Raw genomic sequence first — 27,827 nt, 5'->3', positions numbered from 1 at the left:
ACTATTGACCAAACAAGGTCATGTCAAAACCTTCCTGGAACAAAAAGTCAACAACTAAACTCCAAAGTGGAGGGAAAAGCAACATATGCCTGCATGCTGCCTTTTCAAATTGAACTTAAATATCCGTCAATGAGCGTCGTATTGGCAAAATCGTCATATATTCATGCACATGTCCCTACTTCACCACAGAGCCATTTCCTCTGTAACTTGATAGTTGACCGTAATATCTGTAATAAAGTCGCTTTGAGGGAAGTTGGGAGGGCATTTCTTAAGAGAAACTGACACACACACACATACACACACACACACACACACACACCCTCTGGCTGCGTGTGTGAGGTGCCACATCGAAAAGGAATATAAACCGCGGAAAATGCGCATCATGCTGCTGATCCTGCTGCAGTTGTTGGTCCTTGCTTCGTGTGCTCCTCGACGGTGTGACCCAGGCTTTCGGGGTAAAGTTTTTCAGCTTTATGTGAATACATAATTTATTACGTGCATCCGGACCTGCTGCATGAATTAGACATAGCATCTTTTCATGAGCAGACTCAGTAGTTTTCTAGACCCAGAAGCTGACTTCCATGCAGTAAAACTTTTGCTAACTTAAAGCCACAAAATGATTGTAAATATGATTAGATGTTGGCTTATAGCTTTTCACATAGTATTAATATTCCAGAGGAATATTAAAGTTTTTTCAACTTTAATGATTAAGATTTCTAATCCTGTAAAAACTATATATACTTTTTAAATACTTTGTAGACAGACAGGCATTTTAGAAAGCTGCTGAAGCAAGAGCAGAGGTTGATCAAGCAGAGTATTTTGTAGGCCACCTTTTCAGAAACCACTCTGCCATCTAGTGTCTGCCGCAGTGTCAGCTAATACTGATATACTGATGTGTCTTGCAGGACAGTGCAAGCCAACAGTGGAAGAAAAACGTAAGTACCCTTTGGCCTGGAGGAAGAGTGGCGTCCTGCCTGAGCTGTTTCTCATCCAGCTCATGGTGTAGTAGCTGATCGCCTCTCTGGACTGTTTAACTCTTAAATGGTAGCTTTTCTTTGACTTTCTGAGCCTAAAAACCACTCAGTTTTCACACCAGAGCTCAGACTCTAAACCTCCCTGACAGGTTGAGTGTTTGTACGGTTACATACCCGTGGATTTGAATTAAGTCAGTGTTTTTAACAACAGAAAGGATGAGATCATAAGTCACGCTGGGTGTAGTCTTAATGGAATCTGGCCCCGAAAGCCATAAGACCATCATGTGTATTTTTAGATGATCAATGACGCTATGAAATATTTAAATTCTAATTTCCAGAGATAATAGAAATATTTGGGGCCAGATGATTGACGACAGCACAGTGAGGCTCATGAATATGTCTCGATCCCTCGACATAAGATTGATAAAGTTAGATTACTGTTGGCTATTGGTGTTAATAACTGTTATCTACTGTTTTCTGCACTTTCTCACATTTCGGCTGATCAATCTGAGTAATCATTTGATTTTAAAATGTTCCTAACCTATCTGAATTTCTTTCTTTTTTTTTTTTTTTTACCTCAGCCAAATGCACAGATGTGTTGCTATCCTACTGCGACGACATGGCCTACACTCAGACCATGTTCCCAAACATCCTCGGCCACAAGACCCGCGAAGACGCCGAGGCTGGCGCCGAGTACCTCCTCATGAGCGTGGCTGAGACTCTGCTCGGGGGAGAGTGCAACCCTGAAATCCGCATGCTGGGCTGCTCTGTGTTGGCTCCACGCTGCGAGAAGGAGAAGGTGCTGAAGCCCTGTCGCGCCACCTGTGAGGCGGTGCGTAAAAGATGCAGCCACGCTTTCGAGGCGATAGAGATGGCTTGGCCCTACTTCCTGGACTGTGATCGCTTCTTTGTCAGTGACCAAGAGGGATGTTATGACCCCCTGGAGGGCCTCAGAGGTGAGAGCTAAGTACAAAATCATCTGTATTGTGACCTGACCTGACCTTAGGTTTGGCTATGACTAATTATATCCTTATTAATATTCAAAATTTTGGTTTCTACCTTTTTGTTTTCATCTGCAAGAGAAACACGAGTATAGTCCTTTGAGTTTCAATAGAGCATTTTTCACGTTTTCAGCAGGCATCTGGTTTGCACACATGCTCATGTAGCTTACCTCAGCATAAAGTCCAACTGGAACGCCTTATTTCCACACATAAACCCTCACTTACACTGGGTGCTGTTGCTAGTTTCATTAGCAGCCCATCCTTATAAACAGAGCCGTAATGCACCACAGAAGGGCACACATTGTCTGACAGTATTTTCTAAAAAACTGTTGTAAATGCTTCTCAAAAATAGGTTTCTAAAGATAAAAAAAGGTACTCTGCTGCCACTCATAACAGAAATCATGTGTGAGCCATATGAGAGCATGAACAGGAGGAACTGATTTGAGCATTTAGCCATATAATGTTAGCATTCGTGTACAGTAAAATGTGTATATGGTCATAAAAGTCTAAAAGTCAACCAATGAAATGAACTACACTGTCTTAACCTGTACTACTATAACAGTGTCTCACTTTTTATTGTCATGCAAAACGTTTTCTGCCATGTAGAATTTGGTTCAGATGTCTGGCAACAGGTCGGACCTGTGTAATTATTCCCATATTCATATTAATTTCAAACTGATGTCCTTGTTCCTGTTTTGATATCATGTGACCTCAAGCTCTTCACACAGTTTAAGCTCTTCATACTGTACAGTATGTACATAACTTGGGGTGCTATACAATACGTACATATGTAGCAAAAGGTATGTTAGTGAAATGTGGGTGAAATGTTTCGCCTCACTTTATGTAAATGTCATTTGGAAAGATAACACATCATGGCTATAACACCAGGGCCAGTGTGAGTTCATGTAAAGTCTAAATAATGCAGCCAGAAGCTGCTTTTTAAAATACTGGTGCCACACTGTATTGCAGCCTTTCTTTAAATGTCAAACTGTTAGAAACAATCAGTCCATTAATAATTAATAATCAGCAACTATTTTGATAGTCTAAGTCATTTTTCAAGCAAAAATGCCAAAAATTCTCTGCTTGCAGCATTTGAAATGTGTGCTGCTAAATGAAATATCTTTGGGTTTTGGACTTGTGTTGCACAAAACTAGAAATCTGAACATGTCACCATGGGTTTCCATGATATTGGTCATTTTTCATTTTCCGACATTGTATAGACCACAATAATTGGCAGATTAATCAATAATGAAAATAATAATTCAATGTAGGCCTAGACTGGTCATTAATGAAACTTGATGTAATTTGGGGTTTAAAGATTTTTATTGTTGTTTTATGTTTTTGTCTGGCTTGGTTTTTAAACATCTTGGAAATAGGTAATCTCACTTCAAAGCTGCACTAATCAATATTTTTGTATTGGCAATACATCAAATGACTATGTGTTGTCAAGCAACTTTGCAGTTCCCCTCAGCTCTATGGAGTATTTTAGCCTCTTTAAGCTCATTGTTTTGGTTTTATGGCCCTCAGCTTTAGTGTTTTGGTTCAGTCTCACCACTCTCATCAACTTTGTTTCCAGCAGCAGCGAAAAAGCTCTGGTATACCAATCGAACACTACCTGCCGAGCACCAAATGACAGACAAAGATAGCGACTAGCTGTATATGTTCAACAGCTGGTTCACTCATTTTGGAGCATTTAGCAGCTAAAGAGACAGATATTTCCCTCAGGAGTTGGTGGAGACCAAAACAGAATTAAAATGAGAGTAAATATTGGACTTACAGCTTATCAGAAACAAAACTTCAACTAAATGCTAATGTTATTGGTTTCTGCTTGACGTTTGAATATGCAACTGTTTGCTAACACATCCACCATATCAGCTTTATAAGGTAATACTATTTCAATGTTGTGTTTACAGCTTATCCTGCTGCCCCCAAGTGGCCAAAAAAATCCTTTAATGCTGCTTTAACATGTTTTTCCTTAGATTCAATGTGTCTTGGAAGAAGAGGAGTATGGTTGCTGCCTCCATATACTAGGGCACACAGAATAAATCCTGCTAAATGGGAAAGGGTTAGTTATACACGGCAGTTTTACACTGTACAAATCATGCATTTGATGAACCAGTAGTGACTGTTTTGACAAACACAGTCTTCTAGGTCATTTGAATCTGGCAGCACAAAGGTTTAATGTGTTCCATGTGGTTTTGGAGCTGTTATTGGTTTCTACTAAGTGTGAATACAAAAATAAGGGCAGACATTTTACCAGTTTAATGTGTCAGCTGAAATAAGCACATTCGGCTCATTGGCCATTTGGTGTTGTATCGACTTTCCACACTCTCTTTTTGGCTTCTGCTATATATACCAGACTTTTCAAACATCCTGTTTATAGCCTGGCAGCCCTACAAGAATGGAGACAGCATTTTTGTTTGTTAGATCTAAAATGTGGCCTGTCTGTGTTTTGATCAAAACTGATAAGACATGCTGTGTTTTTCTTTACAGCAGAGCAGGATGTAGAAGCCATTGACAGCATGGAAATCCTTGCTCCTGAGGAGCCCGCTACCACGATACAGTTCACCTACCACTCCAACGCCCAGATGATCAGTATCTTGAAGAAAACTGAGGAACGATGCACCGACATAGCGAGAACCTACAGCATCGGCCGCAGTATGGAGGGCAGGGAGATGCTCGTGATCGAGTTCTCAAACAACCCCGGCGAACATGAACTGCGTAAGTACAGCTCGTCAAAGTCTGTGTAGATTTACATCATCAAGGAAGTTAGAGCAGTTAATATAAATGTGACCCTCTATAGTTGAGCCAGAGATAAAGTACATCGGCAACATGCATGGAAATGAAGTCCTGGGCCGCCAGCTGCTGATCTACTTGGCTCAGTACCTGTGCTCAGAGTATCTGCTGGGGAACGAGCGCATCCAGACCCTCATCAACACCACCCGCATCCACATTCTGCCCTCCATGAACCCTGACGGATACGAGGTGGCTGTTTCTGGAGTCCAGGACAATAACTACGGTGATGAGGACGAGGTCAGTTCTCCACGGTTACATACATTTACCGCTGTGCACACTTGGAGCAGCGTGGCAGCATGTGGAACATAGCTGAGTTTATAAGATATTTAAATACCTCGTGACAAAATAGGAAGCATGCGTTTTCTGACATCACAGAATGGATGCACTCTGCTTTGCTTTTAGCATGTGTCAACTCTAATGATTAGTTAATAAATCGACTAGTCAATCAACAGACTCATCAGCGATTTTGAGAATCAAAGGAAAAATGCCAAATATTTGCTGTTTCCAGCTTCTTACATTCTTTGTACATTTAATAGCAAATACTTATAGTAATAGTAGTACTAAAGTAGAATTTTTGAGATCAAGACTTCTTGAGTTGCATTCAGGCTTGAATTTATTAACTGTTGATCAATAGGCTATATTAAAATAATTTTTTTTTTGCCCTGGCCTCTTTATTATTTATACATTTTATGTTTATATTCAACATAATAACTTATCTCAATGAAATGTACTGAAACAAATGTATATGTGAAAGAAAAGGCAAATGATTATTTTGAAAAAATATGCTTGGCCGGTGGATTTTTTCATCTACCAGTCCCCTTGACCGGTGAGTCAAAAAGGTAATTTCGGACACTGTTTCGGACTGTTGGTTGGACAGAAAAACAAGCACTTTTAAGACGTCACCTTGGGTGAAACATCTTGATAAAACACACACACTGCCATCCACATAAGTAGGTAAAACAGATTTGACAAAGACAAAAGGTAAATAAAGGAAATCATAGCAATATTCACTATAAATTGAGATCTTAACTATTCCAAGCTATCCAGAAGTCAAAGAGTAAAATAGAAAAAAAACATCAGGTCAATAAAGAGAAAGGACCACTATCTATAAGGTAATGAATGCATATATCATACTATCCAAAGAATAAGAAGATTAGAAGTAGATATGGGCATAATAACACAGGCAGACAAAAAACATGCCTGTTTGCATAAAACACATATAAAACTGACTGGATACTTTACTCGGCATTTATGCGTATATGTATATGGAACTGTTGTGATGCTTGTCCAATCTATGATTGTTGTGTAGACTGAAATGTTGTAAATAAGCAAATAAAAGTGGAGTTTTTCCATTTTTATTTAGGGTGTGCTGCCCTCTGATGCACCTGTTACACACTCAGGCGTGCTGAGATTTATCAGTTTTTTGAAGCCCTAGTGAACTGGAAATTTCAGCTTACTGTCTGCATTGTACTGTTAAAATCTGCAACCATTAATACTTAAATGAATAATATTTGTCACTGAAACTTAAATTTGTTTTTCCACAGGGTCAAAGACGTGATTCTTGGAACATCGGCAGAAACAATGCTCAGAACATCGACCTGAACAGAAACTTCCCAGATTTGACGTCCATTGTTTACAACCGACGCAGACAAAAGGGCTACCGCACCGACCACATCCCAATCCCAGACTATTACTGGTTTGGTAAGGTACAGTATGAATCCTTATCCATATATGTCATGTCAGTGAATGATATTTTATAGCCTAATGGGTGTATTATTGAGGAACCTCTCTACCACTTGAAATTAAATAAACTTTCATTTCTTGGTCCAAATAAGTCTTAATGCTGCAATACAGGTTGCACCAGAGACTTACGCTGTCATGAAATGGATTCGCTCTGTGCCGTTTGTGCTCTCCGCTAACTTCCATGGCGGAGACCTGGTGGTGTCCTACCCCTACGACCTGTCCAAACACCCGCTGGAGCGTAACATGTTCTCCCCAACACCGGACGATCAGGTGAACGGGCTCTCTGAAACACATTGCCTCTAGAATAGAAAAATATTGATGTCATATTTATTTTCCCTGCCTCCTCAATTTTTTGGACATATTTCAAAACTTAATGTTAATTAATGTTTATCTTCTCGTCTGTAATGAACTTAAAGGAGAGAAAAATAACCCTCAGATTTTTATTCCGTAGGTTTTCAAGCTTCTTGCAAGAACATACGCAAATTCCCACGAATCAATGACCAATGAAAATGCCCAGTGTGGATCATCTCGTACTAACAGTCAAAAGGGAATCATTAATGGCGCACAGTGGTCCAGCTTAGCAGGCAGTGAGTTTAAAAAGTGAACATTTATTCCTCAGTAAAAGTTGTGGTGATTTCTGACTCTGAAATAAAAAAATGAAATGTTAGATGGAGCCACTAGAGGTCGCTGTAAGACCAGAAGCAATGAGGAGGATTCTCTGAGAAGTGTGGGGGAAAGGTCGGCACAGTTTCTCATGGATTTCTCAGTAAAGCAGCTTTGGTTTTGTCTTTGGTCAGGCATGCAAGACTTCAACTATCTTCACACCAACTGTTTTGAGGTGACTGTGGAGCTGGGTTGTGAGAAATTCCCACCTGAAGAGGAATTGTTTATCGGCTGGCATGAAAACCATGAGGCTTTAATCACATTTATGGAAGCAGTAAGAACATGATCATGCTTATGTTTTGCTGTTTTTGTTGATATCCTGGTGTTTGGCCTAGGGATGCACCGATCTGACTTTTGCTCTCATGAGTATTGATCCAATACCAATGTTTGTTTTTTCCCCCAACTTAAAAAAACACATCACTTCTTAACTATACTGTAAGTGGAAGCTATGAGTTACTATTTATGTAGTGACATCCACTGTATCCGATCGGTGCATCCATAGTTTGGCTGCATGGAGGTGTACAAAACCACGAGTGATGGATGATGACTGATGACTGTCATTATTTAAGTAAACTTAGAGTTGGTATAAGATGAGAAGATTGTTTTTGTGTCTGAATTTTAATCGATACATTTGAAATTATTCTTTGTAAGCGACTTGTCTTGTGTTGTTCCTCAGGCCCATCGAGGCATCAAAGGCATTGTAAAAGACGAGGAGGGAAATGCAATGAAAGGTGTGCGGATATCAGTCAGAGGAATACGGCATGACATTACCACAGGTAATAAATATCAGCATCAACAAGATGCACCATTTTTCACAGATGAATTCTTATTTTTCATTGTCTTAAATTAGCCACAGCTATGACATTAGTTTTGCTTCCTAGTCCACCTTCCAAGTTCTTGTGGCCAACATGACAGATTTTGTTCTGTTAAGGGGCACTCCAGCCATTTAGCATCACGCCTCCATAAAGTTAGGGGAGAGATAGAGTATAAAAAAATCGATGCACCAAAGGCGGAAAGAGTCCATTATGGGTCAGCCAAAAACAATCTCCCTTAATATAACTCAATACCATTTTTCATTATGTCACATAACTGTAGGAGTTACTGTAATTACCAGTCTGGTAGATAGCATTCATGTCAACATCAAAATCGTAATTACAACTAGGAAGCTCAGATTTTTCTGAAAGCTGTGATATATCCGACTGGAAGTGCCTGAAAACCAAACAAACATGTCATTTAAGGTCATTAAACCCACATTTAATAAATCTAATGTTATATTTTCAATGCACAGTATTTTTAACACGACCAACTCTGTTAGCTGTCTTGATTTGTCCAATGATGTCTTTCCCATCTCTACCATCCATCCTATATGTCATGAATGCTTCATAAGACCCTCCCTGCCTGGTACAGTACACACCCGTGTCTTTCAAATTCCACGCCCCCAGTTTGCAACACAGGCTTTCCCCCCGTGATGAATAAACTGATCCTCTTGTGTAAAATTGGTGGAGTGCCTGTTAAAAAAAACTTGATAAATAAACGTTATAAGTCCAAACGCTCAGTATCCTTCTCCTTGCGTAGCTGAAAACGGAGAATACTGGCGCCTCCTCACCCCTGGCATCCACATCGTGACCGCCTCGGCCCCAGGCTACACCAGAGCTATGAAGAAAGTCCACCTGCCTCCTCACATGCACACAGCAGGCCGAGTGGACTTTGTGCTGCAGAAAGCTTCTCTAGAGCCTGACATGCAAGAAGAGGATGACACTATCCCGTCTATGGGCACCTATGACCGCTTTGACCCTTACAATCAGTACGAGCGCTACACCCTGATGGCTGATTTGAGCCAGAACCGCGAGGAGAGAGCAGAGAAGCCCTGGTGGTGGAACTACTTTGTCCTGCCGGGAGGACCTGCGCCAACCTGGCTGCTCAAACACTATTAGAGCTTTTAATGGGAGAAGTGGAAGAATAGTATCTCTTTCTACAGTATACACACAAACCGAGCTATCATGTAGTGAATGTGCTGCTTTTTATTGGCGCAGAAAAGTGCTGGCCTTCATGTTAGCTGTCATGCTTGTATCTATATGTGCCCTGTTTGGTCCCAAGCCCAAACCTGAAATTATAATGTAAACACCTTACAAGCCTGACACTAACATAACTTCAATTAATGGCCATGATGAAATAAACGTTTGTTAAAGACTTTTCTAGAAATTTTACAGCAGAAATAAAGAGCTTTTATGTCAATAAAATTATTGTGGTATATAGTCCATAGCTGCACTGAAGCTCGCAAGGCAAGTTTATTTGTACAGCAACCTTCAAACATGTATCAGAACAACATTTAAAAGACACAATTCAAAGGAAACTAAACATGTTGAAAAAGAGTACTTTTATTCCGAATGACCCACTTGCAATCTTGGTTCAATTATTAGATCTTTAGTAGGTAATGAAACCAGGTGGCCACTGGGGGGCAGGCTGAATCAACTTCTGGCCCAAGTTACTGCAAACCATGGAGTCTGGTTATTCTTCCACACAGTGTACAGATTGTAAAATTAGCAGAAATAGTGCTGTACAGGTGTGTGAGTCAGAGTTTTGTAGGATTAAAAAGCTCTCCTGGTTTCTTTTGTATTTTTTTCTGTCTTTTATCTTTCAGCTGTTGCTGTGTAGCTTCATTTGATGCAAATAAACAAAAAAGTGGTTTACTATAAAATGAGTTAATAAATAATTACAAGTTGAAATAATCATGTAATGTATTGCTACAAAAAGCATACAGTACAAAAGTTAGATCAGCCAGTAACTTTTTATAACAATTTCCTGAAAACTTTTTAAAGAAGATATTTTAGAAAGTATTAGAAAGTCTTCAACTTATGACCCCTTAAAATGAAGCCTTGTATACTTGGAGCCCTTATTACATGTGACATATGTCAATAAGCTGTGAGTAGTCCCACCAAAGAGTGATTATCCCTTCTCTCAATGTTTTAGTTTTAATTCTTTTTAGAAGCTTGAAAAGGTAAAAGCATCCAGTTGTTCCACAAAAAGCAACCAACGATTGGAAAACAACTTCTCAGCTTTACCTTGTGATCCCTTGCAGGGGTCCCGACCACCAGGTTGGGAACCACCGATCTAGACTACAGACTTTTGAATTTCTCTTTAAAGCAGCAACAACCTGCGCTCAACATTAATCCCTTGATTAATGTTGAGCGCCATGATTAATCCAGGACAATCGCTGAAACTTCTGTCTGTATATAATTACACACCCACCTCCCACACACCTCAGCACGAAGGATGTTTTGTAAATTTAAACCTAATTTCTGTTTGTGTATATTTCCAACAGTCAGTTTTATGGGGGAGCTAATCTATGCCTTAAATACTTCCTGCCAAAGTTCCTATGATACTTCTATAGCCTTAAACCCATGACTTCTATAGATTAACAGACAAGGAAGCAAGGAACTAAATAAACACTGGGATATAATGTATGATTGCAAAGTAGAATGGGTCTATTTTGAGAGTCTTAACAAATGGAGGTAGTAAGCTAAGTAAAGTCAAGGCATTAGCATGAAAAAAAAGAACTGTGCAGTTGAAAAAGTGGAGACCGGACCAAGAAGGTGAAAAAGAGGGTGTGAGTGTATTGTACTGCTACCAAATTAGAGGAACTGCTTGATAGAATATAGAATAGAATATAGAAATAATAAAGAAAAGGATACAAATCTGAGGCAAAATAGATAAAAAAACAACCACCACAACAAGACAAATTCACCTTGATAAAGCACCAAATGGAGACAAGACCACAACAATGAAAAGTAGTACAAAATGGAGTAAAGCATGCAAGAGCATTGCCAGCCCCAGGGTCTAGTGAGGTCCCAAATCTTATAAACAAAACAGCTCTTAAGATTTTTTTTTATGTAAGGTTATAAAAGAAGCATGGGAAAAGCAAATTACCCCCATATAAAGGTCGAGAAATACTATTACAGAATCATAGAAAAAAGTCTGCTTAGTGAACTTGTTGACCCGTGACAAGTCAGTGAAAAAAATACAAGGCTTCTCAGGGGATTTATAAAACACAAACACATGATTTGGCATCAAACTCAGGAGTAGCAGATCTGGAAAATACTGTACATTGTCCCAGTAACAGATAACCCTCTGTGGAGAGCTTTCAGTACACTGTCAGATGGCATCAACAGTGTCTTTTTCCATGAGATACAAGTATGTTTCAAACACTGGAATTCATTATATACTGCAGAGGCATTGCAGTGCCTGGATTGTCAGGACGATCTCCCTGATAGTATTCATTGTATAGTAATAGAGGTAATATTATAAAGGTACAACAGAGTCCTGTACAAAAGGCTGCTTGCCAAGTTGAATGGTAACCTACATCTTACACTGATAAATTATTTAACATCTCTACTGTAAACCAGAAACTGTTACACAAATAGATTCCTCTTACAGTATTAAATAAAATAGAACAAAATAAAACAAAAGTTTAAGAAAGGTAAACCCATATGAACCTGCCACAGCTACAGCTACAAGAACAGCTAGAAGAACACAAGGTTCTCTCACTTTGTGTTTCCGAAGCTTTCAACCTAATCTGGTGGCCTTTCTCAGCTGACGGAGTTGTTCATTTGTTACAGAGAGTGTTTAGTTTCTTATCATGTGAGAGAGTAACCTCTGTCGCGTAGCCCCATCAGCATGACAACAACTCCATCCATGGAGGAAGGCCAGAAGAGGTGGCTGAAAGCTCTGGAAACAAGTCCTTTGTGTTGAGATTTTTTTTTGCCAAACTTTTGTTTCCAAGCTGAAGAATGAATCTTCGAAGGTGATTCAGATGTAGGTTGGGCCGTTTGGAGAGGCCAGATTGGGAAATGAAAGTTGTCTTAGAGAAATAGCCTAGGAAGTGACAGTGTAGTACAAGTATGTAGGCATCTTACCGTATATTAGCAGGGATAGATGTTTGTCTTTGTGTTTCTAGGTCCATTGTTTTGAAAGGCTGAAAATACAATTACCTGGTTGAAAATCAAGTATTTATTGGAAATTTAGGGACACTGTTCAGATTCTCTTCAGATGTTTTGCACATTTTCATGCATCAGCCAAACATTCACTCACTTTGATGTTACTTTACAATGTTTTGTTCAGTTTCTTTTTTGTCTTTTTTGTTGCTTTTGTTTGCTGGACACCAAATGTCAGTTTCTTTGTATTGCTACAGTATGTACACATTGATACAGTGATTACATGAGAGGAGCAAACAGGGTGCACTCGTGATTAAAAAGCTGTTGCCATTTGCCTCAGAGTGAAAAAAACCTCTTAGGGATCAAATAAATAAATGATGAGCTGTCTAATGCTGTGAGCATACATCTGGCATCAAGAGACCCACAAGATCCTCAAGTTTTACAAAGATATCTGACAGTAAATGTTATTGAAATGTGATTTTATATTTATCGCCAGCTCTGTAAGAATCTCATAGGTGGATTTTTTTGTGACATTCTGAGAAATATTTTAGGTGCAGGTATACTAAGTGTATCTGTCAGTTAGTTAAGAAAAGGTTGCTTCACAAGTTAACCTCTTTTAAGAATGTTGAAACTTGACGTTAATGCCTCCACAATTGCTCCCACAGAAAGATAGGACTGAAGTCTAAAACCAAACCAAACACTGTGTCAAATAGGCCTGTGCCTCTCTCTGTATGAAAGAGGGAATGACTGGTTTTACTTGTCACAAGCTTTTTAGTGAACCTACGACAATCCCATGTAGGATTGGCCCTGTTTGTTTTTCTAGGACCAGTTCCTCGAGCTGCCCAATGTCAGGTGCGGCACTGGGTCACCAATTACTTGGTGAGGCTGAGAAAGTAGCATAGAGCTGCCCTGAGCTGCCATGATGTATTAGCATCATGCTGCTGGCAAGTAGGTAAGTAACGCCTCATTTCAGTTCAGTGAAGCTGCTCTCTGTTCTCAAAGGAGCTTTAATACGCTTATGTCCCTACTCAAGATCAGTTTGTAACTATGACTATTTATGAACGCTCAGTCCACCATGTGAATACAGTGCCACCAGGTGCCAGTATCACAGCAGGGGGCTTCTTTTATTTCATTCATTTCTTAATACTCTCATTAACTGATTTTAATATGACAGGTGTGCTACACTTAATATATGGACTTAAACATATGAAGCTTCTTTTTTCTTACTTTTCTCTAATAGTTGCTTTTTCTTTTGATATACTGGATAGTTTTACCTCTTCAGGCTTCGAACTGTTTTTCAGATGAAACAAGGAAAAAAATCACTCTTTGGTTCAGCTGTACACACCTTAAAGACAGATTCAGCAGTATTAAATATACTATTAAAAACAAATTGTATTTCTTGGTAACAGGTACAGGCTTTCTAACAGTATAAAATCATTGATTGCAGTCATCTTTCAGTTATCTAGTGCAAACTGGATCACTGTAGACTATAGAAAAACATGTAAATGCATATAGAATAGGTATTTTGTAAGTGCTAACAAAGTGAGCATGCTAGTTTTGATATATGCTTATTCTTTTGCTGTTTGAGGACACAACAGCAACAAAAAAAAAAATAGCAAAAAGCTAAAACAGCAAACTTCCTCTGCTGATGAAGGCCACAAGATGTGTTTGAGAGCTCCAGAAGAAATCTAGTAAGTAGACCTTGAATTAAGAATTTTATGTCAAACTACTATTTTCAAGGCCAAGAATGAAGAAGTCAGGCAAAAGATTTGCACATTGTACTGATAGCTCCAAAAACTATAACAGCAATGTTTTGAGCTAACAGAGATCTTTGTCAGGCATGTTGGGAGCAGATCAGTACAGGGTGCAGATATTTTGTCTAACTTTGTATAATTTCTAACTTCAGTTAAAAGGTTTTTGGATGTGCACTCTCCACACTCTGTTAAGGTCAAGAAAGAACCTTAAAGCTCAACTAAATAAGGTGTTGTGATGATATTTGCCTCTTGCTGAGCTCCTTCTGATCCTATCAGTTCGTGCAATTGGCTGAACTAACTGATTTGTTTTGCTGTAAGGTCAAGGTCACACCATCTTGTTTGTTTCTTTGCGACAGCCACGAGAACCGATCCCTGCAACAGGTGTAAACTTTAGAAAAGTCCAGGACACCTTTCCATGAAGACAGGGTTTTACTAATGCTGTCACTGATGATGTTTGAACAGCAGCAAGTCATTCAATTCCTTCTTCTTGAGCCTGTAACAAAGAAGTAGGAGCAAAGTAGCTAAATTTAGTCTGGTATGAGTAACAATGAAACCTTTTCCACAAAAAAGTACATTTCAGTGAATTATTCTCCTTTCATGCATACATTTCACCCAGGTTTATTGCACATCAAGTGGAAACCTTGTAGTAAACTATCATCACACAGTACTTCTGTATCTTTGTGGATGTAACTATACTCTCTTTTTATGATCCTTCCAGGGGAGATTCACTGGGCCCTGCCAAACTCCCATAATTGCAAAAACAGCATTTCATTTCCTAATAATGGCTCAATGTCAAGTCCAATTCAGTCTGCTTGTTAAGCGGCAGCAATTACAGAATCGTACATGTGCAGACAACTTCTCCGGTGGGTGATAATAAGCTACTTTCTTTGTTACAGACCCTGAACAAACTCAGGGGGAAACACGTGAAGCAAAGATAATGCGACCATTCAAGCGCGAGTGTATACAAACCCCATCCAATCGTTCATGTAGAAAACCCCTCAACTATGACAAAAGCAGGTCCAACTGGGTTAAGGTGATTCCACTTTAATAGTGTTGGGATCCCTAACCCCAACAGAATGTAACAATAGAAAATACAGCTGCCCATTTGTGAAAAGTCACTTCCTTTTGAAAATAAGAGGCTGCGTCCAGGTTGATTGACTACTGGTGTTTATGAACTTGGGGAGGTACGTTGAGGATTGGAGAGTTTCTTTGTTGCGTTTTTCAGTTGGTATATTTGGGGTTTCTCCTTCAGCGTGACGGTCAGAGGTCACTGTATAACAAGGCCACACAGGCTTTAATTTGACCTGCAGGCTCAGATAAAGAATCATTGTTTGTTGACATGTTCCTCTTGAGTTTGATTGTGTTCATTTGTTTTGATTTATTCCTGCAACGCTCTGATACTCTTAAACTGAGGGATCAGAAGGGAGATCTGTATGGAGATGGCATTTGCTTGTTCAGTCCTTGTCAAGTCATTGGCCTTTGCCCGGTGGAATAAGGGCAGCACAGACCCTTTAATTTTCAAAGAGTTAGCATGTTTTTTTAACAGTGAACGTTGCCAAATCCATTTAGTAGTTGTTGAGACATTTAAGTCTGAACCAAAGTGGTGGACCGACTGACATTGCCATCCATAGAGCCATGTCGCTAGCACAGCTAAAAAGTATTTAACCCTCCACATTTAACTAAACAGTTGAATGAATAATTTAAATATATAAATAAATAAATAGTCATACCAAATTCAAATCAATAAATAATCATACCAAATTTAATGTGGAAAGATGTTTCAAAGTACTTTGGCCTCTCCAGTTCTTGTGTTACAGCTGGTATGAGCAGAGCAGCAAGGGTTGGACCCAAATGCAGATGACAGAGGCAGAGCTGATGCAGTTCAATGATTTGATTACAAAATAATGTTAAAGGCTTGCATGAGGCAGACAAGAGTCAAAGCCAAAGAGGAAGAAGAGGAAGAAAATGCACCCGTCTCTATTACTGGTTTTCTACAAATATAAATGAGCATATCTTTAGTTTACTCAAATACTCAAATAGCACAAGGATCAGTTGCATCAGACCCTGTGTATCCAGACCCATCTACAGTACTAAACATATCTTTCCTGTCTCTATCTTAGTATAACTGTGTACAAAGGATCTGTATTCAAACTAGACAAGATGATTTATTAGTTGTGGTAAATCTGAGCCCATACAATGATTTATTGTAAGGTCTGAATTCACCATTGTGTCTTATCTAATTCGCCACACGAGTGAATAGAAACAGACACAATAAGTTCACACAATAGAGATGCACTCTGAAACATTTGAACGACTAATTTTGGACAAAAAATTAATAATGCAGATGGACAAAAATGGGATAATTTGTCAGACTGTAAGAAATGTTCATGACAAGACAGGGAACAACTAAATTTTATTTTATTTTTTTGTGACTGCTTTACTAAATAACAATCTAAAAATGAATACAAGTGCCACAGAAACACAATCACTGGATAATGCCAAACAAGATGAGACATTTACATTTACATTTTTTGCAAGGTTGACTTTGAGGACAACTTGAAAATGTTTTTTCCTTACTTCCCCCTGAGCCTGGTGTGTAATACCTGGTACACCTTAAGATATTTTAGATTTAACCATATTCCTGTCATAAGAAGGCAACTTGTGTAAAAGAGCCCCCTGAGATGCCATTTTTACTTAATATAAATGTACTGTATTTCCTTTTAAAACAGGATTTTAAGGCCGGACATAACATTGGACTGTAAATAAATGGCATTTTAGTAAATTAGAGAAAAGGCTTGTTTGATTTGATAGAAAGGTTAGAGGAGTGTAATTTGTGACATTTTGATTTGGTGCGTTGTTTAGTTGGACTTCCTGTTTCCGCCTACCTGGCCATGACACTGTCCAGGAAGTAACAGCTTTTCCAGGAAGTTAAAGTGTCTTCAAACTTCTTTCATTCACAAAATTGGTCTTACTTTGGAGCCGCCTGCACATATCTCCTAACATCACAGGTAAGATCATGTGGTCTTTACCTTCTAATTTGAACAGCTTGCTCATATTCCTGCTCTGTTGAAGTTGGATTTTTTTTTTAGCCTGCTAGCAAGCACATGGCTCTGTATGGATGGCAGAGTGAGTCAGTTGTTTGTTGAGTTGGTACAGATAATTTAATTTTGGTTTGGTATAAAGCTGCATGGAATAAAGTGGCCACAAGGCAAATCTAGATTATTTTTGTCAGTATTTTCCAGTGGAGTAAACATCAAACAATGAGAAGACTCCCAGACTGTGGGACTGATCAAGTTTGATGGTTTGTGTTTAGGTACTGACAGTACCTGGAGGTTTTCCAGTATATTAATATTAATAAATGGAGTTTCCTACATGGAGTTAAATTCATTGTGTCAGAGAGTAGGAATATATTGGCACATTATCAGGTATTGCATTACACTGCTTTCTTTTTCTGTCTCTCTTCTGGGCTTGGGGCCTTGAACTCAGACTTTGAAATGACCTTAGGGGCACGTTTGTGTGTGTTGTTATTGCATTGTCTCAACGATTTGTAAGGCGAGTCCTTTCCCAAGTAACAAGCAGCCGCTGCTATAGATTGACATTTTGAGAATGTTTACTGAACACCTGTGCAGTTTTCAACACAACCTTTTTTTTCCCCTCTTCTAACCCTTGTGGACTTTAATAATTGACGTCACCTGTGTCAGCATCGTTAGTGTCTGAGTGAAGGAGTGTGTGAGGGCTGCTATGAGGATTAGGACAGCGTCTTTGCAAAATCATTTGACCTGCACTCCTAATGAACTGAAGTGTTTGTTGTTCGCTCCCTCTTTTAATAGGCAAAACAGCTCTGCTTGACCAAATCTACATATTTGGGAGTCATATGCCATCATTAGACACATCTGTTACGTTACAATACATTACAATACAGAACACCACTGTCATTGCTGTTTTAATTCACAACGCTCATCATTGACTTTTCCAGAGTGTGCGTCAAAGTTTGTCTGTTTGTTTAGGTTTTGAGTTTGTAGTGTGTTCACACTGGACAAGTGACAAAATGAAGCATACTCAAACAGTCAGTATACATAGTAAAAACAAAACAAAAAGAAAAGCCTTTATCTTTGAGTGTGCTGTTGATGTGCCATGCTCCCACAATGCAATACACAAGGTAACTGGAGCACCTACTCACAACTGCAATACATTTAAATAAATTGCAGATGGTGGTGAAATATCTTGGAAAACAAATTTATTTTGACATAATTTCCTGTTGGTACAAAACAGTAATGTATGCCGATTTCTTGTATACTAAATGCAAAAACAGTATACTATACAGATTAGTGTATAGTACAGCAGTGTAGTGTGGCATGACTGTTGCTTGAGGGCACAATATACTTTAGTATATACATTTGGATACTCAAATAAAATGGGAGCCAGTATGTATGGTGCACTATATAGTAAATATGTAGTAATTTTGGTCACAGCCTGGGTCTAGGAGACTTTGCAAGTCACGATTTTACCAGTCTGGAATTCGTCTTATTTAGCAACTGATCTATCACAGCCTATAAGAATACAGTACAGTCAATTTTATAGCCTGAATAGGTTTCACTCATGATTGTTGTTAAGGTTTATACAGTATGTGCTGTTCATTTTAGTTGTTAGTATTGTATTACAGAACCAGGCGTTCCAGGAGCACACCGGTCAAAAGTTTACAAGACGACCTTTTAGTAGTTTCCACAGGATCGTGATTTAACTTATGCTGCATAGTTTTAGCAATGTTGCATTGCTGTTTCTGTATTCAAATTGTAATAGTATCTCGTCACAAATTTTATTTTCCAAATGGTCATTCAGAATCAACAGCATTTGTGAGCGTATTTCTAGTCTTCTAGGAGAGATTGTTTTAAAGGAATAAGTTAAAGTTTGGTGAAATTCAATATTTTTCTGATCCTACTAACAAGTGTTGTCTGTGTAGCCAAACCCTGATATATAGCTTATTCCTCTGTGCCATAGAGAGCCATTGTTCTCCAAAACTATTAAATACACATCAGTGATCCACACCATCCCACTGGATGCCATGCTCCTTCATTACAATAAACATGGGCACTGTAGTTTGTTTTGAGATGATTCCACATACACCAACCTGCTGCTGTAAATACTCAGAGCACCAAATCCAACTCTGAAAATAATGCCAAACAAATGCACTATTTACTTCTGTTCGAGTAACAAGAGTGCCCATTTGTTTTAGGAAATGATTTTGCCTTTTGAAAATTGTATATTTGTGACCAGTTTTTTAAAGAGTAGAACCAAAGACCTCGGGGATGAGAGCCACATACAGACTGGGGAAGTCAAAAAGTGTTGACAGATTAATGTTTGTTTTGGTCTTTTCAAAGGATTTATCGAAAATAAGAGGAATATAAAATAACATCAGCCATTTTCGTTAAACCACAGACACAGAAGATATCAGTTTTTTTATTCCGCATTGAGCAGTGTATATAGATACCTGTATCAAGAGACTGATGAATAATTCCTCTTTATAATGTATATTCATGCTATTAACATGTTTTTATAGAAGGATATAATTTTTAATATATTTTTTTAAACTAAGTTTTAAAAAAAAAAAAGGAAAAAAAAGAAGCAAATTCCTTCTTGGCACCAAATATTAGTGACGAGCACACTTAAAGTCAAAAAGTCAAGTCCTCTCACAGTAGGGGATCCTCCTGAGCTATTCTCAGAAAAGCCCAGTCTAGACACTGCCGAATTTAAGGCCAGAATAAAACATAAAGCACAATTGAAATAAGTGTTCTTTGTTTTAATGCACATTATCGCTGTGTCCCAGGGATAAAACACTTAAAAGTCAGTCATGAAGAAGAGAAAGCCAGAGGGCTCTTTAGGCTGGGTATGTGTCCGTGATGCACCCAGCTACTTTAGCTGTCATGCAGCAATATCTCAGAGCCTTAGCTGGGTGCACTGATGCTTGGCTTAAGCCATTTAGCAGCGGCCTGGTTAACTGAAACCGACAAAACTTCTGATTCCAGCCTGATCTTAGAATAACACCCCTGGCGATTGTGAAGCTGTCTTTGCCCATTTAATCCAGCGCGGTCCCACAACTGCATTTGTAACTGACAGAGATGCAGAAGAAGATGCCATGTGATGTTACAACTGTTATTCAGCGAATTAAATGGAAATTATGACGATAAGAGAAATCAGATCTGGCTGACAAGGAAAGGAAAAAGGGGTGAGACTTACTATTAATACTATTGCTCGAAGAGAGTGCCAGACCTAAAGGGTGCAGAAGTGCCGTAACATGAATAAAATAAGGTGGCATTTGGCCAATGAGTGCTCCAAAGGGTAAAGTTTTGGATGATTCCAGTCGAATATTTGCCAAGAGTTGCTCTTTGCACATAGTAGTTGCCCAGAATCATGCAGAGCAACAACACTGGGCATGTGAGAAGTTAAATTTGTGCATGACACTGGACAAAATTTCACTGAACATTACAAACACAATGTTACAAGACTATAGGGCGGGCTTATGAATGGCTGGCAATTTCAATACTATGACAGTTCCTGTAATACATGGCTCTAAATGGATAGCTGGATATTTGCTTGTTGTAATCCACTCAGTTACAAAAAAAATTGCCTTCTTCAGAGCTTTAAATCTTCATCTTCCTCAGTTCTTTGCTTCATGTTTGGCAGATGCTCATAGGAAAGCATCTGATGCTGCTGTTAACAACGCAATAATTCACCTTTTGGATATACAGACATATGACAGTGCCTTTTTGATTAAACACCAATTGGAATGTGAAGCCACAGTTGGCTGACACAGTTAACAGTAAGGATTTGTGCAATGGACAAAGCACAACTGTACGGCTGTGTCTCACTACATGCTGAAAATATATAGTATGTGTTTTTGCATTTGGTATACAAGCATAATTTACTTTAACAAAAATTTGTCTAAACTTAAGGTCCGCTTACTGGCTTTTTCAGAGCTTTTAACCACATCTCATGGTGTTTTTCAGCATTTGGTGTTTGCTCAGTTGTCATCACGTGACCTAAAACCAAAACTTGAAACTTGTAAGTGGACCTTGAGTTGAGATTTTTTTTTTATTGTCAAACTACTATACAATTAGTTAGTTAGTTCTATTAGTACATTTTTGTACTATTAGGAAATATAATATTTGCACCGACAAATGTCTGTAGACTTTGGAAGGCCACTGTCAATTAAACATCACAATGAGAAACTAAATATTTCTCCAAAAAGTTAATACTTCCTGATTGCTGTTTTGAATCGGATTGCATATTTCAATTTGTGCATTGCATTGTGCAACAGTAGTGTGTATCAACAACCCTGTCTCCTATAAGTTACATTTACAGCATACACAACTAATTTGCAGAAGCAAACACGGTTTGAAGGAAACGTAAGGGCGCCTGGATTACGTTTTCTATTAACATAATGAGGAAATGTCAATTAACATATCTGGCAAGTCACAAAATGTTGATGCTGAACGTATCTGTGAAATGTTCTCTGACAACGTATTTAATTTGTTTTCTGTCAAAATATCCAATCTAGCAAAGCCATATCTGCTCGTATCAACTACAGCTTTAATAAACTTGTTTATGTTATGTATAGGCACTGGGAGCACTTGGTTAAGTTTAGGGAAAGATCGCAGTCTAATTTATTTTTCTGTACTGATGTATCTGTGTGTGTAGCAACTAGCAGATATCAGACATCACAGTGCAGCACAGCACCCAGACAATTTGTATAACAAATGTAGTTTATAAAGGCCAGTGTTTCGTCACAGCTCATGCTAACAAGTTAATTAAGCGTATTCCTCTGCACATGAACTTTAAGCTTGTATTAGTAGTCAAAAGCAATCTGCCGTTAGGTGCACCGAGTTAATTATGTGATGATAAATCTTCTATGGCATGAGGTAATTTCTCAGCGCTCTTTAAAGATAGTACAGAATATGGCAGATAACTGCTTGAAGCCTTTGCAAGTCAGCAGCGGCTAAGCTAAATGTGGCAGCAAGTGTCAGGCCAAATCAATACACGCTTCCCAGGATTCCTTTGGTGCCATAATCCAGGCTGTGGTGGGCATTGACCCTGGGGAAGCCTAGCCTCTTGTTTTCTTGCCCTGTTTTTTTTTTTTTTTTTTTTTTTTTTTTTTCAAAAGCAGCTGCACTTATGGATATGACAGCACTGAGCACAAGCTAATTACCTTTTTTTTTTTTTTTTTTTTTTAAAGAGCAGAATTTATGCTATAAACCGCTTAGCTCATATCTGAGACATGTTGAAACCTTTCTTCCCCACATTGGGAAGCTAGCTTGCCCTTGGGAAGTGGTATGTGCAGAATTTATATGAAGGTGTTTCCAAAAATTGCAGATGACCTCAAGCTCAACAGATATATATAATTTTCACTAGTTGTGAAACTGAACTCTTAATGTGTGGCGCATAGATGAGTTATGTGTCAAATACTCCCTTTGGATACAGAGTTTTGGTCAACTATTTCACCCCACCAATTCAGAATTTGACTAACATGAACTGCATTTTGCAGATATTTCTAGCTGACTTCACCCATCCCACTAAGTCATAATCTTGTATTATCTGCCTTTAAAATAACAAGAGATAATTCTGGCATCAGGCTAATCAGCCATGAAATTGAGGAATCTCTTTGACTGGATTCCACTGCAGCCAGTTAACACATGTGTAGAGTGTGAAACAATAAGATAAAAAACCAAAACAAAAGTATAGTTTGCATCCAAAAAAATCAAAAGCCAGTTTTGAATCACTTTTATTTCTTTGAACAGGAGTCACTCCTCAGGAGAGATCATTTTATCCAGGACGAGGAACTGGAGGTGTGGGCAGGAGGATTTCCAGAACATCACATCTTCCCTTGTAAGAGGTACTCACTTACTTAAGCCATCAGCCAGTCATTAAAAATGTAAAATTAACATCTTTAAAGTGGAACACGATTCTGTTCTGTGCTCGGGAGGCCGTGAAGCGTGACGCTTGCATATGAAATGCATTTGGTCATCCCCCTGGCAACAGGGAAGGAAAAGGTGCATTGAGTGAAACAAGAGCAGATTGCTTTTATTCTTTATTTAGAGGGTTATTCTAGACACTGAGTCACAGATGCCCTGCCATCATAAAAATCCTTCCTGCTCAATTGAGGCTGTTGGAGGAAAATGTTGCAGGCTTGGGTCTCTGTGGGGAAGCACGAAACGCAATCATGGATTCTTATTTTTCTCAAACATGTTTTTTTCATTTGTGAATATGTCACAGATTTGGGCTGCTGACATTATATTCCCCCTGAGACAGTCAGGTAGCAGGATAAAGTTGAATTTGACACAATAACATAAATAGACCGGTTTGAGTGTGAATTTCTTTCCTTTTCTTGATGTAAAAATGAAAGGGGTGTGCACAGAGCTACTAGAAGAGTGTGTGACGTTTAATGCATCTGTTAACAGGCAGGATATTTTATGAAATGTACTCTTGTTCACACTAATGTTTAGCCTTGGGCCTTGGCCATAAACCTAAATGTACTTGTATTAATGTGTTTCAGATGTGTGTGGCGTGTAATGTACTCCATATTGTCAATTTCCTGCACAAATAGTGTATCCAGTTCCTTTATGTAGCTTATATTGTCTTCTGCGTGCTGTGTACTAGAGCCCAACCCATAAACTGGCTGATATCAATATTAGCTTATCACAGATACATCGGTATTGCATAAGTAGCAAGATATTGCAGTACAGAAATGCTTAAGATATGTTTGAGATATGTTGATAAGTTTGCTAACTGGGGCCAATTAGCAAATTTTAGCATGCTAATATGCTAAACATTATACCATGCTCACTCTGACATCGGCATGTCAGAGTGAGCATGTTAGCTTGCTGATGTTAGCATTTAGCTCAAAGCCCCTCTGTGCATGTCTCACAGAGCTGCTAGCATGGTGGTAGGCTCTTAGACTTGTCCAGTATATATCTTGGTCAAAAGTCTTTTAAACTCTTTAAATTAGACAATTTGACAAAACAAATTCTTAGCACAAGGTCTGAGAGGCTGAACGCTCCAGAAAATTTCCAGTGAGTGGATGTTGTGCTAGGCCCTTCTTTGTCAACTGCTATTTTCAAGGTCAATAATGAACCTTCAGGGCGCCCCACTAGCTCACCTGGTAGAGCGTGTACCATTAAGGCTGAGTCCTTACTACAGCGGCATGGGTTCTAATGATGAAGCTTTAAGCACAACTTCAAAAACTGTTTTAAAGGAGCTTCATCAATAGTGTTTTGTTTATGATTGGGGGAAAACCCCCAAATATCATTCCGTATTTTGTTACCGGATTTTTAAGCTCTCACATATCAATCAGAAATGCTTCTTTAAAATGCACAGTGCCAACCAGAGGTTTTAGTTTAAGTCTTTTAAAAACAGTAATTCTGACCTAAATGTTAAAAAAATGAATGTGCATCTACCGTGTGTAATGCAGTGTAGATCTTCTAATCTCATAGTTTTAGCTACTCATCAGCTGAATCTCCACACTTCATTACAGCTTCCTGAAGCTCCTTCTGTGGAGTTTAAACTAAGGACCAATTTTCTCTCTGAGAATTTAAAGGCACAAATCATTTCCCCTTCTTGTCATCATCAATCATAATTACGTAACAATTTCTTCACCTTGTATCAATTTGTGCCACTGAGATCAAACAGCAGTGTTAATAGGTGCCCAGATTTCTCTAAAGCTAATCTATATCATGTGGTGTGAGCAGTAGCCTTTCAAGCCTCAAGTTAGCTCATGCTATATATTGTTTGTCACTGAAAAAGTTTTTCCCTGAAGCTAAGATGTAAATATATTCTTGTGTCCCATTTGTATAGTTGATCACCCTCTCAGTCAGTCATTTAGATAATTATGGCTATTTGAAATGTGCAAATAAACCTAATATGATTGTATTCTTAGCTAAGCAGAATACTGTATGTAAGTAAGTAATTTTAAAACTAATATTTAATATGGGATACTAAGTTTTGCATGATAGGTCTGCTTTTTAAATGTGGTTGCGCTCCTAATTGCATTTGACAAGTGAGCAAGCTCTAATCATCATTGTTTCAGTCACAACACAAACTGGGTCTTCAAAGGTTTCACCCATGGTGCAATTACACCAAATTACTCTCTCCATTTGGAGTCAGTCAGGGGCTCTGTTTTCACCCCACTCTGCCTGTAAACAGGATGTTTCAAAATGTTATGAATGGATTTACATGAAACTTTGTGGATAGCGTGGTTATGATCAAGGAAAGAAAGAAAGAAGATACCATACATTCCACTTGGGCTTAAGTGGGTGTAGCAGTGGACATGGCTTCACACAAAAAGGCATACAGTATAAATTCCAAACGACAGATTCATGGACAATCACTTTGTTGTTGTGTCTATCAGCAGTCGTAAGAAGATGCAAAGTCTTAAAGTCTGAAAACTTTTCAAAAGCTTGGTACAATGATAGAAGGCAACCTCCAAAATGATTTTTGTCCATGAAAACTAAAATTATAATGAAAAAAGTTCAAATCTAAAACGGCCTTTAAAAGGGTCTGAAAACAATGTCAGTACTGTTAGTTTTTGTCTTTGTTTCCTTCTTTACTAAAAATGTTCACGGAGTATAACGGCACAGAAACAATCCGCTCAACCAACTACGACGTGATTCTGCAAAACTCCAGAAAAAAGTAAATGAAGTCATGACAATGCTTTATTGTTACATCATACTTTTTTCCCCTTCCAAACTGAGCTAAAACAAAATCTAAACATGGATTCTTGACCTTGGAAATAGTATTTTGACAAAACAAACTCAACTCAAGTTCGACTTGCAGTACTAGCCTTTTCTGGGTCTTTCAACTGTACACGCATGGCCTTCCAACATGAAAGAGAAGTCCTGCTCTGGATGAAATCAGCTACTGATCTTCCATGCCAACAGAACCATCTCCATGACAAACTGATCGTACTGATGAAGACAGCATCATATAATTGAGAGCTCTGGAAAAAGCTAGTAAGTAGACCTTGATTTGGGATTGTTTGGCACAGTAAGCTAAAAAAGCTAGTGAAACAAAAACTAAAATAGAAGAAACAGTATAAGAACAGTATATAAATAATTGTAGTGTGAAATGCCCTAATGAACACTCAACAAATACTGTGCTGCTGTTTAAAATCTGACAAAATGCTTAAAAGTGGCTACAGTTTGAGCAAATATGAACACTTTCCTAACAGCTTGGTAAAACCAGACATAGAGCTGGCATATCCAGCATAGCACTGGTGAATTAATGTGCGTGTGAGCGTGATCTAGTCATTTCTGCAGGCTGTTGTCAGGCAGAATTAGCTTTTTAAAATTCTTTTAAAGACTTTCAAAATAAAACCGGTGACCGTTTTTGTTTACAGTCTGCTTTTTTTCCGTCAGACAAATATGAATGGAAACTTGTGGAGGAAAAGGCAGAGTTAAACACTGGAGGTTTACTTCTTTGTTTTGCCTGAGTTAGCATTCCACAAAACACTTGGACAATGAGTTAAAGATCAATTGTTGGGCTGATCAGCCATTTTATAAATTTATCCCAATTGCATAGAACGACATCATAATACCATGCTTAAAAGGCATTAGCATGTCCATACCCAGGAGATGTAACACTATAGTGTTGGGAAATACTGTAAGAAACCGACTGCTGCAGATGAAAGAGCACGAGCCCGTCATTGTTCCTTACATAATGTGTTTGTAGTTAGCATGAGGCGGTTGTTTCTCACCCCCATGTACTGTAGTTTAAGCACCCTGTCACTTCAAACTAGCGTGATCTGAAATTTTTCTGGGTGACTGCTGAGAATGCTAATGCCTTGGAAGTTGTATCCTGTGGCTCTTTTTTTGGCTCAAATCAAACCCAGAGAGGCACAAGGAAGAGCCAGGCAGCAGCTATGCCCACTTGAGAAAGGCTGGTAATCTAATCCTTCAACAAGTTTGTTTGGGATCACAGAGTGGGAAATACAGGCCTGAAACGCCAAACACTATTCATTTTTCATCACTAACTATAGTCATTAAGGAGTCTGTATCAAAGAGATGAAGATTGTTGAGGTTTGGGACTACAAACCGCGAGTCTTAGTGGTCGATTTGTACTTGTTTACATGTTGATGAAATAGGGTGTCGATTTATTTTTATTTTTTTTAAAGCCCACGGAGGGCCTTTACAGCTGCAAGCTCTTCCTTTTTGTTTTCATGGGTTCTTATTCAGGTCTCAAATGTTTATCTTCTTAAAGGTGGGGACACACATTACAACTGTTACAACATGTAAAGAGTCTGAATCTGAAGTCTTTTAGATCCAGTCCCTAGCATAAAGATTTTTTAAAACATGTCATGGGCGACCAGTGACGTCACTGTGTGTCGCCTGAGGGAGACATAACAGTAAAAACAGCTTTACCTGAAGTTAGCATTGTTCACTCACCTCCAGTTCCCTCTGTAGTTATAGTCTGCCAAAGACTAAAAAAATCTGCAAGTTGGTGGAAACAGTCTTTGTGTGGTTTGTCCAGTCTTTTTGGGTTTCAGGTAGTCTTCAGGTTTGTCCCGAGCTTTAGCCAACTGTTGTCTGCTGACTGTGTGATGATGGCTGTCTTTTTACTTGTGTAATCCACTTAGTATCAGTTCTGCTTTTCATGGAGTGGGTACTTAAATACAAACATTAAAACAACTGAAACATTATAGGAGTAGTGACAGTTTGCACAGTCTGTTGATCAAGTGTCGATGATTCCAGATAGTGGCACCATACTACTACTACTACTACTACTAATACTAATAATAATTTTTTTTAGAGTGCTTTTCAGGGTACTCAAAGACACTTTATAAGTTAAAATGATGATAGAAAACAACACACTAACAATATATATCCCACAACATTAATCACACATTAGAAGCAGTTGTGAAAAGGTGAGTTGATTGATTTGAACATGAACAGATTGGTGCAGTCTCGGATGTGTTTGGGG

The 27,827-nt window shown here is 38.6% G+C and overlaps 1 protein-coding gene and 1 long non-coding RNA gene across 6 annotated transcripts in view; both read left to right on the top strand.

Moving 5' to 3' along the window:
* The first annotated feature begins 264 nt into the window (after positions 1-264).
* On the top strand, positions 265-9,783 carry LOC122870557 (carboxypeptidase Z-like). 2 transcript variants are annotated; one of them, XM_044184830.1, is made up of 11 exons: positions 265-455; positions 906-935; positions 1,556-1,930; positions 4,472-4,696; positions 4,779-5,008; positions 6,316-6,477; positions 6,626-6,784; positions 6,966-7,101; positions 7,312-7,451; positions 7,854-7,953; positions 8,753-9,783. In XM_044184830.1, the coding sequence occupies exons 1-11, from the start codon at positions 374-376 to the stop codon at positions 9,109-9,111; spliced, it is 1,998 nt and encodes a 665-aa protein (XP_044040765.1). In that variant the 5' UTR covers positions 265-373; the 3' UTR covers positions 9,112-9,783. The 2 variants fall into 2 exon arrangements, with proteins under 2 accessions (XP_044040765.1, XP_044040764.1); XM_044184829.1 differs by having other exon boundaries at positions 266-455; positions 4,469-4,696.
* A 6,945-nt stretch (positions 9,784-16,728) lies between these two features.
* The window catches only part of LOC122870007, a 119,406-nt gene continuing 108,307 nt past the window's right edge, over positions 16,729-27,827 (top strand). For all 4 annotated transcript variants that reach the window (XR_006376473.1, XR_006376471.1, XR_006376470.1 and 1 more), the window contains exons 1-2: positions 16,729-16,870; positions 22,655-22,749. This is a non-coding gene — a long non-coding RNA (uncharacterized LOC122870007). The remainder of the gene's footprint in view (positions 16,871-22,654; positions 22,750-27,827) is intronic.

Source organism: Siniperca chuatsi, linkage group LG22 (assembly GCF_020085105.1).
Source record: "Siniperca chuatsi isolate FFG_IHB_CAS linkage group LG22, ASM2008510v1, whole genome shotgun sequence".
Lineage (NCBI taxonomy): Eukaryota > Metazoa > Chordata > Actinopteri > Centrarchiformes > Sinipercidae > Siniperca > Siniperca chuatsi.
Note: the sequence above shows the minus strand (reverse complement) of the source record. Positions and strands in the feature narration are given on the sequence as shown.

Coding starts and splice junctions, on each gene's coding strand:
- LOC122870557 (XM_044184829.1), top strand. CDS start 374: ATGCGCATCATGCTGCTGATCCTGCTGCAGTTGTTGGTCCTTGCTTCG. Junction 6,785..6,965: donor CCCCAACACCGGACGATCAG/GTGAACGGGCTC, acceptor TTTATTCCGTAG/GTTTTCAAGCTTCTTGCAAG. Junction 7,102..7,311: donor GTGGTCCAGCTTAGCAGGCA/GTGAGTTTAAAA, acceptor GTCTTTGGTCAG/GCATGCAAGACTTCAACTAT.